Source organism: Contarinia nasturtii, unplaced genomic scaffold (genome assembly GCF_009176525.2).
Source record: "Contarinia nasturtii isolate CC-2019 unplaced genomic scaffold, AAFC_CNas_1.1 Cnas_scaffold_285, whole genome shotgun sequence".
Classification (NCBI taxonomy): Eukaryota; Metazoa; Arthropoda; class Insecta; order Diptera; family Cecidomyiidae; genus Contarinia; species Contarinia nasturtii.
In genome coordinates, this window is record NW_022197640.1 from 5,097,134 (window position 1) to 5,113,705 (window position 16,572).

A 16,572-nucleotide genomic window follows, 5' to 3' on the forward strand; every position below is an offset into this window, starting at 1 on the left:
GCGAAACGTAATGCACACCGAATCGGATGAATAGAAATTCTTTTCTGATTTTTTATTCGTTATATTTTACCATCGTAGTTGTTGTACCCACTGCGTTAACTATAATTTAATACGTAGTGTAAATTGATCTAAGACTTTACCGTTGTATTTTTAATATTTTGTATAAACAAATCGAACAAACAAATTTCTTATCATTTTATCACAAAGAAAAGAAGCCGAAACAAAAGACACATACCCTTTTTTTTGCATAATTGAAGCGTTGGGGCGGCATTTAAAAACAATATATTTCACTCTCACCTGTGCGCTAGTTCAGTGTCTAACGTGTGAATTTGTGAAACATTTAGTTTATTGAAATTTTCTCTTTCTGTCGAGAAGATTCATTAAGTAGTTTGAGAGAAAAGAGCGTCAAATTCGACGTGAGCAGCCCAAAAAAACCGTGAAATAAAATAAACCGGAAAAAGTAGCTGATTGCAAAACAAAAGTGTTAACATAATAATGAAATCTACTAACTGACCATTTTTCACGGATAAAATTATAAATTGTATTTTTTTTTCATTCGCTTACCCTATTATTTTATAACTCGATTTAATAATTTGGAAAATTAAAGATTTTATTTGGTAAGTGTGACTGTTTTTTTTTCACATTTCTTATTCTTAAGTTTTAACGAGAGAGATAAAATTAATAAGACATTTGTAAAAATTGATTTGAGAGGAAAAAAACTGAATTTGAGATCGATCGAGAGAAAAAAAGGCAGACAAACAAGATTTCGTGAGTTTGAAGAAAAGATGATCACCGTCTGATGCAGAGCATGCGCACACAGAAAATTTTCCGAAGAATCCATTCATTTACCGAAACGAAGCATAAAAATCCAAAAACAAAACAAAATCAAACCAAACAACAACAAAAACAAAAACATTTATGGTGCACGACATGTAGAAAGAAAGAAAGAAAGCACATGAAAATTAGACTATCGGTTTCGCTTGAATCGTTTTTATGCTGTTAATTCGTACGTGCTAAAATGGAATTAGTTTTATTATTCAGAGTATTTTTTTCATTCTGTTTCGCTTGACTTTGATACTGTTGAGCTTCATTTTAGATAAAAAGTAATAACAGAAGCCGAAGTAGAAGTAGCAATAGCAGCACCAGCTAAAATCGTAAGCAGAATAAAATCGTACACATAATGCTATGATTCGAAAAATGCCTATAAATATCAATATCTCTATAATATAAATAAAATCATACTTTTTGCATTGGGCATAGGCTGGTGCCTGGCTGTTGCACGGCTGATGGTCATAAAAACAAACTATTTGTTATAGAGCCCAATTAATGGCTTTCGTTTTGTTTTTGGTTTTCTGCATCTCTCGCTGTCCCATTCCTCTCTTTTTCGCTCTATGTGCTGCTCTTTTAATTCTCTTTTGTCTGATTATTATGAACGTTATTATCATTTTTATATTTTTCATTTCAGTTGAAATTTTTTATGAATTTCAGCGTGTGTGCGCTTTTTTTTCAATCTCGCATGCTTCTTCTTCTTCAGTCTTGCCTCAATATTTTTACCTCGTTCCGATAGCACGATGATTCTTAAGCATATGTTTTTTTTTCGTTTGATGTCATTATCTTTCTGTGTGTCTGATTGTCTTTCGCTGTGCTAGCAATTGCGGACCTAGTTGTGAAACCAGCGTGTTTGTCATTAAACTCAAATGAATGGGCAAGAAATGAAGAAAGGCGAACGAAATGCTCTCTCGTCTCACAGAAGTCTCTCTTTCTGTTCCGACATCCATAAAACGAATTTATTGCCAAACGTTTAATAAACACCGGCATAGAATTATAATTTATCGCTTTTCCTTCTGTGTGCGAAAGAAGAGAAGAGGAAAGAAGAGAAAAAAAAACGAAGAAAAATGTACCATCGCAAGAAGCGAGTAGAAAAACAAATCCATCACCTGTGTGTGAATAATCTGCATGTCGTAGAAAATGTGTTACAAACGATCTCGTCATATCTACTTGTGTGCATCGAACGCTTTCCATAAATGATTAATTTTTATCTTTGGGTCTCTTTTTTCGCGAAAAAAAAATATATTTATAGATGGTAACAGGCAATTGGCCTGGCAGCATTCGTAACAGCACCAAATATGTATTGTTACATTTTTGCACAATCTCTTGTTTGTTTTTCTCTTCAATCTTTCGCCAGTGTACGACACGCGCGCACGCGCTTGCGCGTACAGAATGTAGCGACAAACAAACCGCAAGACGAGAAGAGAGAAAAAAAAACTCACAGTTGTAGTAATAGAGCCGATAAAAGACACATAAACAAAAATGCGTCAAGTGAAATAAAAACCCGAATAAAGAAAAGGAAAGTATTTTCGATGACACATTCAGACTGCATCAACACCTTCAGCATCGACATCGAGCATATGCACGAAATACCACATATAGAAAATTACAATTTACGAATAAAATTTAAGATAAAAAAAAGTCAACAAAAACAACAACAAACAATATTAAGCGTATTTTCGCTTTCAATCGAAACGGATTGTCGGTCAAAACCCGTTCAAAAATCTCCATCTTCTCACATACCATGCATATTTAAACATGCACGAAATGTGAACCGTTTAAGGTATGCGAAGTGTACCTTTTCTCGGTCGAATATATCTAGAAGCTAAAACGCAGAAGCAGTAAAAGTGATTCGAATGAGAGAGGCAAAGAAAAAACCGTTCGACACTGAATTTCTTTCTCAAACAAATTTGTCGAAACTGAATATATTTAATTTGCGCTCATTTAATCTTTCCTCATTTTGATTCGCATGTCATTTTCAGTTTGGCATCTAATAACTCGGTGATCGGCCAAAAGAAAGGTGAAATGAAGTTGAATATGAAAATATTGTACACCCACATACATGTATACACATCAACGATTCGATTGTGGTCAAAATGCGACGTAGATGATCATGACAAAAATTAAAGAGAAAAGAAAAAAAAGTGCCAACGACAAAAAAAGACTTCATTAACGCGCCAATGTAATTGGCTATTGTCATAAGACGTTGACACATCAAAGGCGTTCATTATATTCGATGGTTAGTTTTTTTTTAGTTACCTTCATATTTCTTCGTCGTCTTTCTTTCAAATCGAGTTCACTTTACACCAAATGCCAAAGCTCATTCGTCCATCGTGGCGATGATACACAATGGCTTCGTTTCTTCGTTCAATTTTGTTTACGCTTCGCAAATGAATGTGCACACGGTGCCAACTTACAACACTAACTCGAATATCCCATCATGCACTGTGTACAGGCTGCTTTCAATGAATGCTGGCTTTTGGAATTTATATACGCATTCGGTTTAGGTAATTCTATTGTGCGTGTGAAATACGTTAAGCAAATAGAATTTCTCCGCGCACCGTGCCGATCTCATCAATTTGGCGAGCATGAAAATTATATGAAATTTCATACGATTCGATTTGCTTTGAAAATTCCACGAATTCGGAATTGGCCGTACTCAAATTGGAATTCAACAAATCAAGAGAAAAAAAAACAAACATTGAAAGAAAAGGGCTGATCCACAAACATACACATACAGAATTGCATTAGTAAATCACTTGGGCAAAACAAAATAGCAAAGCAAACAGACAACAAAATATGAAACATCAAAACTATCGCTAAAAGCAAACAAAATTATACATTTTGAATAGGATGCACATACCAGCCAGCAGTAATGACGGATAATTTATTTGAATAGCTCGACCATCATTATTTCGTTTTTTTGTAAATAATTTAATACGTATAATGTGCACAAAATGCTTTGTGTTTTATTTATCTATTTTGATTTTAGACTTGTCTTAACTCAATCTATTTTTTTTCTTCACTTTTTTTCTGGTTGTTTGTTGCTATTTTGTTGCCGTTCACACACACGCACACAGGGGAAATATGAAGCGAAAAAAAATGTAACTTAAAAAGTAAAACGTTTTCCGTATGTGTCTCATGAAAATAATCATATTTGCATATTTCATGAGCACGTCATATGATATTAGTTTAATGTACTTATTCCTGCTTGTCGCTCTCTGTGCGTACTCCTCTCTTTCCATCGCCTTTTATTACATCTGTTTTATCTCGTTGCAAGTGAACGAGAAAAAAATAGCAACGAACTCGCAAGCACTTATGCTTTTGAATAACTTTCATTTTTCATCACCGAATAGTTGCCGAGATCGAGTTCGAACATGTGCGAGCGCGCGCACTCACTTGCTCACGTACATTGCTTATCAATTCTTTATATATATATATGCATGAGTGTACACAATAAGAAGCGCACGCATCGTAATATGGAAAAAGCGCGACCAATAATGCCGAACGAAGAAAGCGAAAAAGGCCACACTGCATTATATGTTACTTACACCTTACGTACGCACCAATGATGATGACGACGGAAACAAAAAGAGACGATCATAAAATATGTCAATTAATTATATCATTTTTTGTTGTTGTGGCGAAACCAGTTTTGACGCACATAGTGACTGCGACTTGTGCTTTTCTTGTTTACATATTTCGATCATTTAATTATTGGGTTGATGTTTTTAATGATCAATCGGAAGTTGCTTACGCTTCATGTAAAACGAGAAATACGAGAAGAGATCGAAAAATGCAATTTAAAAATTGGAATTGGAGCGATTAATCTATATATTTTTCTGTCTGTAAGTGTCATGTTGTTATGAGAGTGGCTTCACTCGTTGTCGCTTTACGCACATTACAAATGTGGTCATGCGCAATTGTGGCATTATCGATAAACTATCTAAGATATGCTGGTAAATTGTGGGTTTTTTTTTCGTCATCGTCATAGTTGGCATAAAATATATGTTATAATTTCAATTGAGTTGTGTAATATATGAGAAAACGAAAAATCTGTGCGATTGCATTCCGAGTTGATGTAAAATCCAGTATGAGTATATGTGATGATGACAAAATAAAAGCAAACCCATTAACAACAAAAACGTACACAAATAGCGAATTTTTCTTTTAAATACACACACAAAAATAGATATATTCAAGTGGCAAGCGACTGCATTAAGTGTTATATGCAATAAAAATAACGCACATGATGCTATTGGCTAATCCGCAAAGACGTTAGTCGGTGGAGAGCAAAAAGGCAACAACAGCAACGAAAAAAAAATGCAGCAAATGATTTAATCGTTTTGAATATTTTGCAATTTTGTGTAACCGAAACATACAGAGGCTTACTCAAGAGGCGACAGAAGTAAACATGCCACTAACAAAAATAAAACTGGTTTGCTGGGTGTGTACTCTGCCTGATTGCCTGCCGGAGTTGCCTGAATTGCCTCGGAGAGAAAGAGACTCAACTTTGGAGAAAGTAGAGAATTCCACATCTCGTCGTTTTATGTTAAAGAGATTTATCTGAAATTATTGCAATTTTTCGTGAACCTTTTTTTTTTCTCAATTTCTTCGTCATCGTCGTTGCTGTTCTCTTTCGCCGTTTTCTGTCCGCCAACCACAGCCAATTGCTTGGTGTTGTCGTTGCTGTTATTGTGGCCGAAATGGTGTCGATGCGCTTTGCCGCACCAAAATGGATATGCACTTGCCTATTTCACTTTATAAATATATATTTTTTTCTTCAAGCGAAGCGTGTTTAACGAAATTAATTTCTTTTATCTCATGTCTTCTGGGTTGATGTAACCGAAAGTCATATCATTGAACCAAGGTGCAATTTGTGTTCCGCAAAAAAAAAGAAATACGTTTACCATACACCGCATTTGGTTCAATCGTGTACCGTAAATCGAATCAATTTTGTAGTGGCTTATCTTTAGGTGTACATCTGATTTTGTAAGCTCTCTCATCTGCATAAGATTTTATTTTCGCACTTCAAGCGAATCGTTGTGTTGGTTTTTCAAAGAGGCGAACATTGTTTCAGTTTATCTTGGATGAAAGTGAATGAAATGATACGACCCAAGACGGAGACAGACAGAGAGAGCAAGAGTCACAAGGCAATTGTTTTATGCTTACGGATATGATTTTATTGTGTTGTAAAACAGTGCCGTAGCAATAATATTATATTTTGAATGTCAACATTTAAAGTTCTAGGCCTTTTGACGCTGTTTTATTGGAGGAAATTTTTGCTTTCTTTGGTGCACCATATTTTTTTTACTTTTGATTTATGTGCAAGTTTCAACATAGCTCACAGTAAAAAGGTACATACATGACATGAGAAATATTTCTAAATTTCTCTCTGCGCGTCACGCGCACTCCAAGCCGCTCACATATCGTTTTATGACAGCTGAGTAATTCAAAAAAAAACTCAATTTCGGTCCATTTATGTTATTTTCGGGTTGTAACACTTTTTTTTCTTCATAAATTAACACAAACAAATGATCGTGCTGATAAAATGGCTACAAATTTATTCTTAAGTAGTCTTGAATGTTGTTGTTGTTGTTTTTTCGTTTGTCGTGAATTAAAAATACATGTGGCGAAACAGTGAATGATGTGAATATGTAGTGAGATCAAGAAAGATAGAGAGTAACAACATCTTGCTAGCAATTTGGTGTATTGCTGAAATGATGCATGATTTTTGTCGCTTTTTTGTTTCTTCTCACTTTTTCCGCTCTTTTTTTTAATCCGTACTCATATAAATTTCAACGAGTGTTTTTGCGTCAGTTGGTATCGTAGCGGCGGTGTGATGTTAGTAGTACTTACTGTCATGTTTTATGTCTTAAATCTGAACTATAGACATAATTCAATGTGCACAACATAATTTTTTTTTCCTGTTCGCATACAGAATCACAAATTCAAATGTTTAAGCGCCGACTGACCGTCGTCTGGCGGTGAGTTCGCGCCATAAATCGTGTGGACTGTGTGTATGTGTGTATGGGTGCATGTGTAGTGGCGACAAGTCTTTTCTTTCTTTTGCTTCGTTTTTTTTTCGTCATTTATTACAGCTATTACTATTACCAGATCATTATTGTGGGTACCATACAATATGCATGCGTCGTGAGGGTAATTGATGAATTGAAGGTGAAGGGAATGAAAGTAAAATCAAAACCTTAAGCTTAAGAATAATACATAAAATTCGAAACGACATTGTGAAACTTTCATATGAAGACTGAAGAGGCATTTCATTAGTTCGTTCGTCGTGAGACGACGGTTGTACGTTTTATACACGAGCACATTGAAATGATTAAATTCAAATGTACATATGCACATTTATGAGAAGAATATAATACGCGGCATTAATAGTGAGCGTGCATCGTTCAGCCCAGACAATGAATGAAGTTAGAAAGAGGAAAATACGGAGAAAGAGAGAGAGAGAGAAAAAAGCCGAGCAAAGCACAACAAAAAAATCAGTCAAACAAAACAAAGCAACGCGAAGAAAGAAACAAGAAAAAAAAACTATGTACATACACATATGCCATTGCAATATCAGTGTACAATGATGAATACAATGTTTAATTTAACAGCTATGATACATGCTCACGGTGTATTGAATCTATTTGATCCAAATCTGTCGTGTCTTAAGCTGCTGCAGCTTGGTTTGTCTATCTAAAAATGGAATTTTTGTCATCGATCTTTATTGGCAACGAGAGATGTTAACTATCGAATGGTCGATACGCCAAGCATATACATTCGATTTGAATGGGGCAACCAACAACAGCAGTTCGCAGCAGTTGAAATTATGTTCACAATGAAAATGAATGAACGAACATAAAATAGCGGTGTGTCGATTTCATGCCAACGGCAAATTTAGAATTTGGTGAAACCGATGGAAAAAGCTTTAATTGATGTCAATTTGTTGTATGCGCGCGCTCACAATTGAATCAAACCGCAACAATGAATCGAAATAAACGAAACATTTTAAGAAAATCCATACCGTATCCAAAACAATGAGAAAATTGACAAAAAAAAGCACCAACAAACACACTTAAACACTTGAAATAAATAACCAAATGTGATGAAAAAAAAATGCCCCAGCAATTTTACATCTGCCGATAGATCTGCAGCCAATTTATGACTCATATAAAATAATTAAGATTGGAAAACACGCGCAAACAACTTCACCGCACAAAACAACAACGAAAAAAAAGCACGTCGAACACCAAAACAAACAACATACCAAATCATAACATGTGTAGCCGATTGCAACATATTCGAAATAGTCTCGAGCTTTTCATCGAGAGTACATGCATGTAAATCGAACGAAAATTTCAATTTTACTTCGTTTTCTTTTCTTTTTTTTTTTGTTTCTTTCAATCTTCTTTCTTCTCTCTCCATTCATTAATTGAAAATTAAATGAAAGAAAACCAAATAAAAAGAAGAGAAAAGTGAATGAGAAAAGAATGCGATTTCTTATTATTGCATCGAAATTAATACGATTAAGGTATGGCATTCTCATCTCTGTATTCCATTTCATATGATTGCAACATTGTTCTAGGTGTAAACTGAGTTTAATTTGCCTAATAATGTACGCTGAACAACAGCAATAACATTGACAGCCACCAATTGTTTTCAAAGATATAATGGAATTTACATATTGAAGTATGCCCACATCCACAAAAGAGAAGAAAAAAAACAAGCACTCGCTACTCGTAGCAGTGATTGCGAAACGGATTTCGGAAAGAATGCATATACTTAAAACATCATTTAACGCGTACTATAAATTCTTAGATATTTTTTTTCCTCTGATTTGTTTTTTTGTTATATTGTTTTGTCCAAGCGAGCAGAGGGGGCATGGACCATGAAATTCCGAAAACAAGACACACAACGACGATGATGATGACGACGTTTTTTTTTTTGCTTTCAATTTTACGAACTCAATAAGTGATTTCGTTCGGAGCATATGAGCAGAAAAAAAAGCGACGCCCGAATTGTGTTTTTCTTTTCATCGAATCTTTGCTCACTCTCGCAATCAGAATGAAATTTTTTTACAGAAAGTGAAATTGAATACAACAACATTCACAATAGCATCATAACCGCGATTCGAACACGTTTCATTTATATATATAAATATTATTGTGCTTCATGTTTGAATTCACCTCTCGATCGATGATTACATGCTATGCTTGTAATGCGAGTGCGAGCGAATGAGCAAACGAGCATTTCACTATAATTTACAGATAAAGCTAATATCTCAACAGAATCCGTAACATGAAATCGTAAAATGGTTTTCACGCAAAAAAAATAAATAAATAAAATAAAATCAATTTTTGTCGACATGAAACAATCGCATTCTTTTACCACCAAATGATACGGTTTAATGAATGATCGCGCGATTCATTTTTTTTTTCTTCACATTTCAATGGCCATTATCAATGGGCATCGCAAAATTCGTTTTGCACCTCATTTTTCTATATAAACATTTTTTTCGGTCACAATGGGATCGAATGTTTTGCATATGCCATCGCTTCGGATACTAAACATAATGGACACATCAGCATCTACAATAACAATAGACCGATGAGAAAAAAAAATACTTAAAATAGCATGATTTTCTGCTGTGTATGATAAAAGTCAATAAAATAAAGAAAATAAAATATTAAACGCAGCTTGAAAATATCGGACGAAAGAAAATGATTTTTGTGCTTTTTTTGTGTGTGAGTGTGTGCGCGCGGTTTCTCAATAAAAGATTCAAACTTTCTGAATCGTAAATTTAAAAGATAATTGATTTGCAAAAGTTATTTTAACAGCAGCAACAACAATAACAGCAACATCAACCACGTTCACAATGCTAGCGATCACAAATGTATAAAGTATGTTAATAATCAGTTAACTCGTAGAGATTTGTAAAAAAAAATCTCTCTTTCATGCGGTATTGTTGTTTGCGATGAATGGAAAACAAAGCAGCCCAAACCAAAAGCGCCGTGCACACACAATGTGTGTGTGTGTGTTTTTGAGTAGAGCGAGAATGCACGACATGAGCGCATGAATACAAAACTATACACCATAAAAAATAATTCAACTGAAAAATATTAAATTATTTGTTTTTTTTTTTTCATTTCGATCATTTTACAGCAAAACACCTGATCTATCTGCTTAAAAATAGCATAAGTACCATCTCATCACACATAGATTAGTAGGCCGGCTATTTTAGAGTTTTTTCTTCTTCTTCTCCTATTCTCAGCGCTTACCATCTACCTTACACTCAATCTTAGTGGTATTTTTCTCTTCGCTTTCTGGCTCTCAATAGCTCATCATTATTCTAGCGTTTAGATATTTAACTGGCGCTGATGTTGATGATGTTGTTGCTGCTGAATCGATTGTAACACTTATTGATATTTTCTGGTGATCGCGCACAACAGTTTGTCTAAATAATATGTGAATATGTGGGTTAGAAGGGCATTCAACGGTCAAAAACCTCTTTGCAAATCACTTTTATCTTCAAAATGTCGATATTCCCATCCGGTTGCCCATATGCTTTGCGATGCATATACAATATTTTTTTTGATGTGACGCACATGTATGGCGCGTGTGCGCTATTCACATTCACATTCGCATTCGCATTAACTGATAAATTAATAGATATTTGATTGTTGGCTATATTTATCAATGCTTTTATTGACCCGTGCTTTTTTTTCTCTTCTTTTTCTTTTTCCAGATATATGAGCATACACTTAAATAATGGCGATTGATTCAACGATTTGCCCGAAAGTCTTAATTGTTAGTTTAGTTTTTTGTTCGATCACACTGAGAGTGACAGCCGAAGAGAAACGATGGTCTAGACAAATTTCGAATTCTGGTTTTTTAAACGATTGGATTCCAGTTCAACCGCAAATTCAGCCACAACAGCGTCAACCAAATGGACGTGTATTGAATTTCGGACCGCCATTTCCATCGGCACAAAATGATTATAATCAGCAGCCGCCATCGGTCGCATCGACCGCAAATAATTTAGGTGAACCATTTCAACGGATTTTCCTTCAGCAAATGCATCCACCAAATTTGCCAATATTACCGCAAAATCAACAACAATTGCATGTGACCAATTTACAATCGAACCCATTCCGTCTTCATCCCGATATGCAATTGAATGCTGGCCCATTGAATACGGGACCACAACATTTTCTTCTTCAACATCCACCAAACGAAGTACCAACACCACAATTTCGATATCCACAATTTAATCCGCCAACTAAACCGGAATTCATACGAAATGGTGAATCTAGTCTTCAACCACCACAATCACAACAATTGATTCAAAGTGAACCACCACAACTGAAAACCAATGGCTTGGAACATCAACAGCCAAGCCTTGAAATGCAAGCATTACCACCACAAGAAGAAGTTCAACTATTGTATGTTCCATTGGACACACTTTACCATCAACAACAAGATAAAATACAAAATACACGTTATAACATTTTACCATCGCCGGTGAATCCATTGCAAATTAATAATTTCTATACGCATCATCAAAAATTCCCAGCAACAACGGTCGCTCCAACTAGTACACCATTCAAAATAACAACATCCGCAGCAAAATTGAGAACAACCACACCGAAACCAGTTCATCGATTTTCATTCAATACAGTAACGGAAAGTCCAAAACCAAAATCACATCAACCGCCATTGGCGATGTTCATGAAAAACAGTTTATCGATGGTAAACAATCCATCGGTGAACGATGTATTGTCACATTTAATCTATTCACGTTCGATTGATGTCATTGATTCGGTGGGAAATGCTGCGCCAAATGTTTTCATCGGGCCATATGGCCTCAATACACCCGATGGTTATTCGAAATTTGAATTGCCATATTTGTCAACACTCGAACAAACGCGTACCGATCGACAAATTAATTTGTTACCATTCTTTGTGGCGCCGTTGTCATATCGTGCACCAAAAGGATTTGCAAAAATCCCGTTACCATCACCGCATGTCGGTTCAATTGTTGTTAATTCACCAAATACCATTGCAGATGTAAATAGTTACGATAATAATAAAAACTTTTTCTCGGACGCAAAATTACATCAGTTACCGTCCGTGCCGTCAACAAAAAAGCCAGCCCAATATTTTGGTTATTCAACACCAGCACCGGAACGATCGCGTACCACATCGAGATTCCGATTTAGCAACGAAGTATCGAAACTACCATCGTCACCACCATCATCACAATCATACCACAATGAACCGGAAGTTGTGCCAACAACACCATCCACTTTCAGTACATTTAAATCAACGCCGTCAGCATACAAGGCACAAACCGATAATCTATTCGAGCATTCGATTGCAAGCGATTCGGACGAACAAAACTTTAATAATTTCGGTAGTAAATATCAAACAACGAACAATTTTGCAACGGCCGCACCACCAAAACAATTACAACCAATCGAAGAATATCGGTTGAAAGATGAAGGACCATCAAAATTCTCATTGACCAATTCACAACCGGTTAATACAACGGCATTTACATTCAAAAACGAAGAGCCACAAAATCTATTCAGTAGCTTCTTTACACAAACACCAACGCCAACGGTGTCATTCTTCAATACACCAGAGCCAATTGTTACGACAAAACAATCTGAGGTAACTAAGTTTGATGTCACCAATTATGATGAACCACAACGGTATAGTCCATATGTAAGCTCAACACAAGCACCAACCAGCACATCAACGGCAAGCATACCATCGGTGCGTGATGAAGAAGACACTTATCGAAATGATGAAATTGAAAAAATGAAGTCGTATTTCCGCGAACAAGAAGCATTCAAAGTGCGTAGTCCAATCGCTATCTCAACACCAGCTGCCTACTTTGAGAGCTCATCGGCCGGAACACTCGCCACCGAAAAAGGTTACAATGACTTCAGTACAATTCCATCGAAACTAACCTACTACACAAAAGATTCAAAACAACAGCAACAGCAACAGCAGCAGCAGCAGCAACAACAACAACAACAACAACAACAACACAGTCAAAATGTGGCCACAACACCACGAACAACTGTCACTTATTACACAGCATCGTCTGCCTCAGAAGCATCGGCCGAACAAGATATTCCACGATTGAAGGGTCATAATCATTCTGTTCATAAATTCCGATTTGTTGACTCAGTTCTCAATAAGGATGAAAACCAAATACAAACTACACCAAAAACCGAAGAGAAATTCATTCAACACGAACCATTACAATACAATGAAATTTACAGTACGTCACCACGTTATGAATCAACAAGAGCACCGTATCGTGAACGACAAACAATTCCACCATTCGATGAGAACACTGCCACCTACAATATTCCATCGGAATTATCACCAATTCAATCAAATCTACCCGGGCTAATCAATTCATTAATGGAAAAAGATGGAAATACAACACCGTATGTGACAATACCGACAACATCGTCACCAGTTGCCATCACAACACGACGATCAAGTGTTTCACGAACCAGAACTCGACCACCAACCACTCAACGAACGCATTCAATTGACGATAATTCGGTGCCGGAAATTACGACACGTCGTCCAGTTAGAGGTAGACGACCGATAAATTATGTAAATCGTACAACAACTCCACGTACCACAACTATTCGCAATGCAAATCGTGTACGATTCAATCCGAATGCTGATGAACGAAACAATATACGTACCAGCACACGAACCCGAACCCGTACCAATGGTCGTCCAGCCAAAGAAGAGGAAAACATCGACTATCAACGTGATGTGCTCAAACAAAACTATCCAATTTTATCGAAAAATGCAACAAAATCGAGCGAAATTAATATTGATCAATCGAATCGAGCATATAGTTTTAGTCGCGATACGACCATTTCACCACAATTCGATCAAGTTAAAATCGAAAAGAATGTTGAAGTATCGTACAGCGAAAAGGAATCAACCGTACCCGAAAAATACTTTGGCAGCAAAGAGGATGGCCCAAGAATTTACAATCAATTGCTCCAAAAAGAACCGGAAATTCCACAATTTGTGTCGACCACCACATTTACATCCATTCAAAATGAAGACAATCAAGAAGAAATCACCGAAGTGCTAAAAACACGAAAACCATCGTTTATTCGACGTGTGCCAACATCAACTGTACGATCGGTTACAACGCAACGATACACCACGCAATCCGAATATGATACAAGCAATCGATCCAAAGAACGAAATTCAGTAATTAAAAATTGCATTTCTTGCTTTACATTGTGATATTCACAATTCAAATTGAAATCTTTTTAGGTACGACAGAAAAATTGGCAAGAAACAAGTTCGTCAACATCTCGCATTGTAAAACCACGTCTTCGCGGTGGAAAACGGCCAATCGTCCCAACCACAATGAATCCAACCACTGAACTCAATACGGACCAATCATTCCAACAAATTAATTCGTTCAACAAAGACTTTTACAAAGAATCACCATACAGCAAAAAAACAACGGTGAACGACACAAAAAGTTCAGCCGAAAAGGTATGAAACATTCAATGAAACATATAATATAATAAAATTTGTTAACAACTTTTTTTCTCCCGAAAAATATGCAACATTTAGAGAAAGAATCAATTTAGATTCTCTTTGAATGCCGAAGAAAGTCAATGGTCAACAAAATTCAATTCAAACTCTTTTCAACCGTTGAACGCAAACGACAAGTCCAAATCAACGAATGACTTACCCGAAGTAGAGATTGTCACCGCTTCATCAATGTCCGATGCAGATAAGGTAATAAGCTACAGCGACGAATAGAAGACGGATCGATGTTAATTTTTATTTTTATTCATAGGAAACGTATTCATTCAATGTTCAAGCAAATTTCTTTGATTTTAATAAGAACAAGGAGAATGATAGCACATCAACCACTGCACAGCCTGAAACAAACAATGTGGAACCAGAAACGATTTATGGTAATGAAGTATCAAAATCGAGTTCCAACAGTCTTAATGTTGGCGCCGAAGAGAATAGCGTACAAAATGGTGAGAATAAATCAAAAGCCGGTCTATTAGACGATGAACCAGGAACAAAACCAGAAAAGAAAGGTCGTCGACGTGGTGTGTGGAAACGAGTTCGAGTTCGTCCGGTTGATAGTTTTGAAACTGCCGAATCACAAAACATTGGCAAACAATTGTATAACACTCTAATTAGCGACAATGTTAAAGAGTTTGGTGAACGAAATACGAAAAAACCAATGACCGGTACACGTATCTTGTCCAGCCCATCGGCCTATGCATACGAAGAAATGATGAATTTCAACGATGATGAGCCAGAGGTGCAAACCATATTTCCCATTCAAACAACCGAATCAACAAAATCGGACGATTTCGATATGACGACAATGAGCAGTGAAGACTTTAGTGATCTAACCACTCAATCGATTGAAAAAGATGAACGCGAATTGGAAGCAACGTCAACGGTCGACTATAGTGATTTGGATGATTTAACCACAACGGTATTGCCATTCATTTCATCGGATGTATCTAGTGACATGGAAAAGTCAAACCCCGAACGACCGGAAACCAATTCACCAACGGCCGATGATAAAAATGCCAAAACCAATGTTAGCGATCAAATAACCGAACCAAGTAGCATTATGGATGAGGTTAAACAAAAATTGACTGAACTCTTTTCGTTTGAAGATGACGATGTTGTGGTTAGTAATAGAACTTCTATTGAGCATTTTTAATGTTTTGTTTTCTAAATTGCCACATTTTTTTAAATTCCATATAGGTCAGTACAACTGAGCGTGTATTTAAATTTAATCGTAATTTCAAACGACCAAAATCACCATTACCACTTTACACATCAATCGATCGTAATCCATTAGTAAATGATATTGCCAACAATGAAAAAGATAGCAGTGATATAGGTGTGAAATCATCGCCAGCATCAATGAAATTGGAACCAGTTCCAGTGTTGAAGACGATACTGCGACCGATAACAGAACCATCATCATTTCACAAGGAACTGATGGATTCTGTGATTTATGCAACGTCAACGTCAACCGAAATTTCACACGAAACCGAAATTTGCTATCGTGGACGATGTGTGAAAACGCAAAAGAAACCATAAACCGGGGTATCGTTCCCTATTATTTCGATAGAAAATAAATCGAAACAATTTAGCTTTTCTATAATCATTCCATTTTCGACTGAATGAATGGAATACTATCTAATTCTAATTCTTAATTAAAAAACAAAAACAAACAAACAAAAAAAAAAAAACGACGATGCATTACCAAGGTTTTGCCAAGAATTTTGCCAAATAAATAAACACAAATACACACATCGTATTCGTACGTATGGTGAATACTGAATATACAAATCGTATATTGTAGCACTCCATTCGGTTATAATTCCAAAATTAAATGTAAAACAATTTAGTTGATAAGCATTCTCTGGCTCAAAATTGGGAAGAAAAAAAAATTGAACGAAACGACGAGAGAGAAGAAGAAAAAGAAAAGAGAGTTTTCATCCAAAATCATCATCTTCTTGCTGCATCCATTTCGCCATTTCGATCACCATGTCAAACTTTTTTTCTAGGAGAAAAGGAATTATTTTTCCCCAATTTATTTTATTATTTGATTAATTTTTTTTTTGTGTCTATCTTTGTTACTAAGTCCTTTGTTAACAATTTATTTATTTATTCCGTTTGTACTATTTT

The 16,572-nt window shown here is 35.9% G+C and overlaps 1 protein-coding gene across 1 annotated transcript; it reads left to right on the forward strand.

Moving 5' to 3' along the window:
* Positions 1-7: 7 nt before the first annotated feature.
* On the forward strand, positions 8-16,227 carry LOC116337510 (bromodomain-containing protein DDB_G0270170). The gene is made up of 6 exons (XM_031762129.1): positions 8-617; positions 10,580-14,094; positions 14,161-14,388; positions 14,470-14,637; positions 14,699-15,562; positions 15,640-16,227. Exons 2-6 carry the CDS (start codon positions 10,603-10,605, stop codon positions 15,979-15,981), a joined length of 5,094 nt encoding a protein of 1,697 aa, XP_031617989.1. The 5' UTR covers positions 8-617; positions 10,580-10,602; the 3' UTR covers positions 15,982-16,227.
* The last annotated feature ends 345 nt before the right edge of the window (positions 16,228-16,572 follow it).

What these genes read in the sequence shown, in the direction of transcription:
- LOC116337510 (XM_031762129.1), top strand. Translation starts at nt 10,603, where the DNA reads ATGGCGATTGATTCAACGATTTGCCCGAAAGTCTTAATTGTTAGTTTA. An exon ending in GATCCAAAGAACGAAATTCA is followed by an intron (nt 14,095 to 14,160) that starts GTAATTAAAAAT and finishes AAATCTTTTTAG; the next exon opens with GTACGACAGAAAAATTGGCA. An exon ending in CAAAAAGTTCAGCCGAAAAG is followed by an intron (nt 14,389 to 14,469) that starts GTATGAAACATT and finishes TGCAACATTTAG; the next exon opens with AGAAAGAATCAATTTAGATT.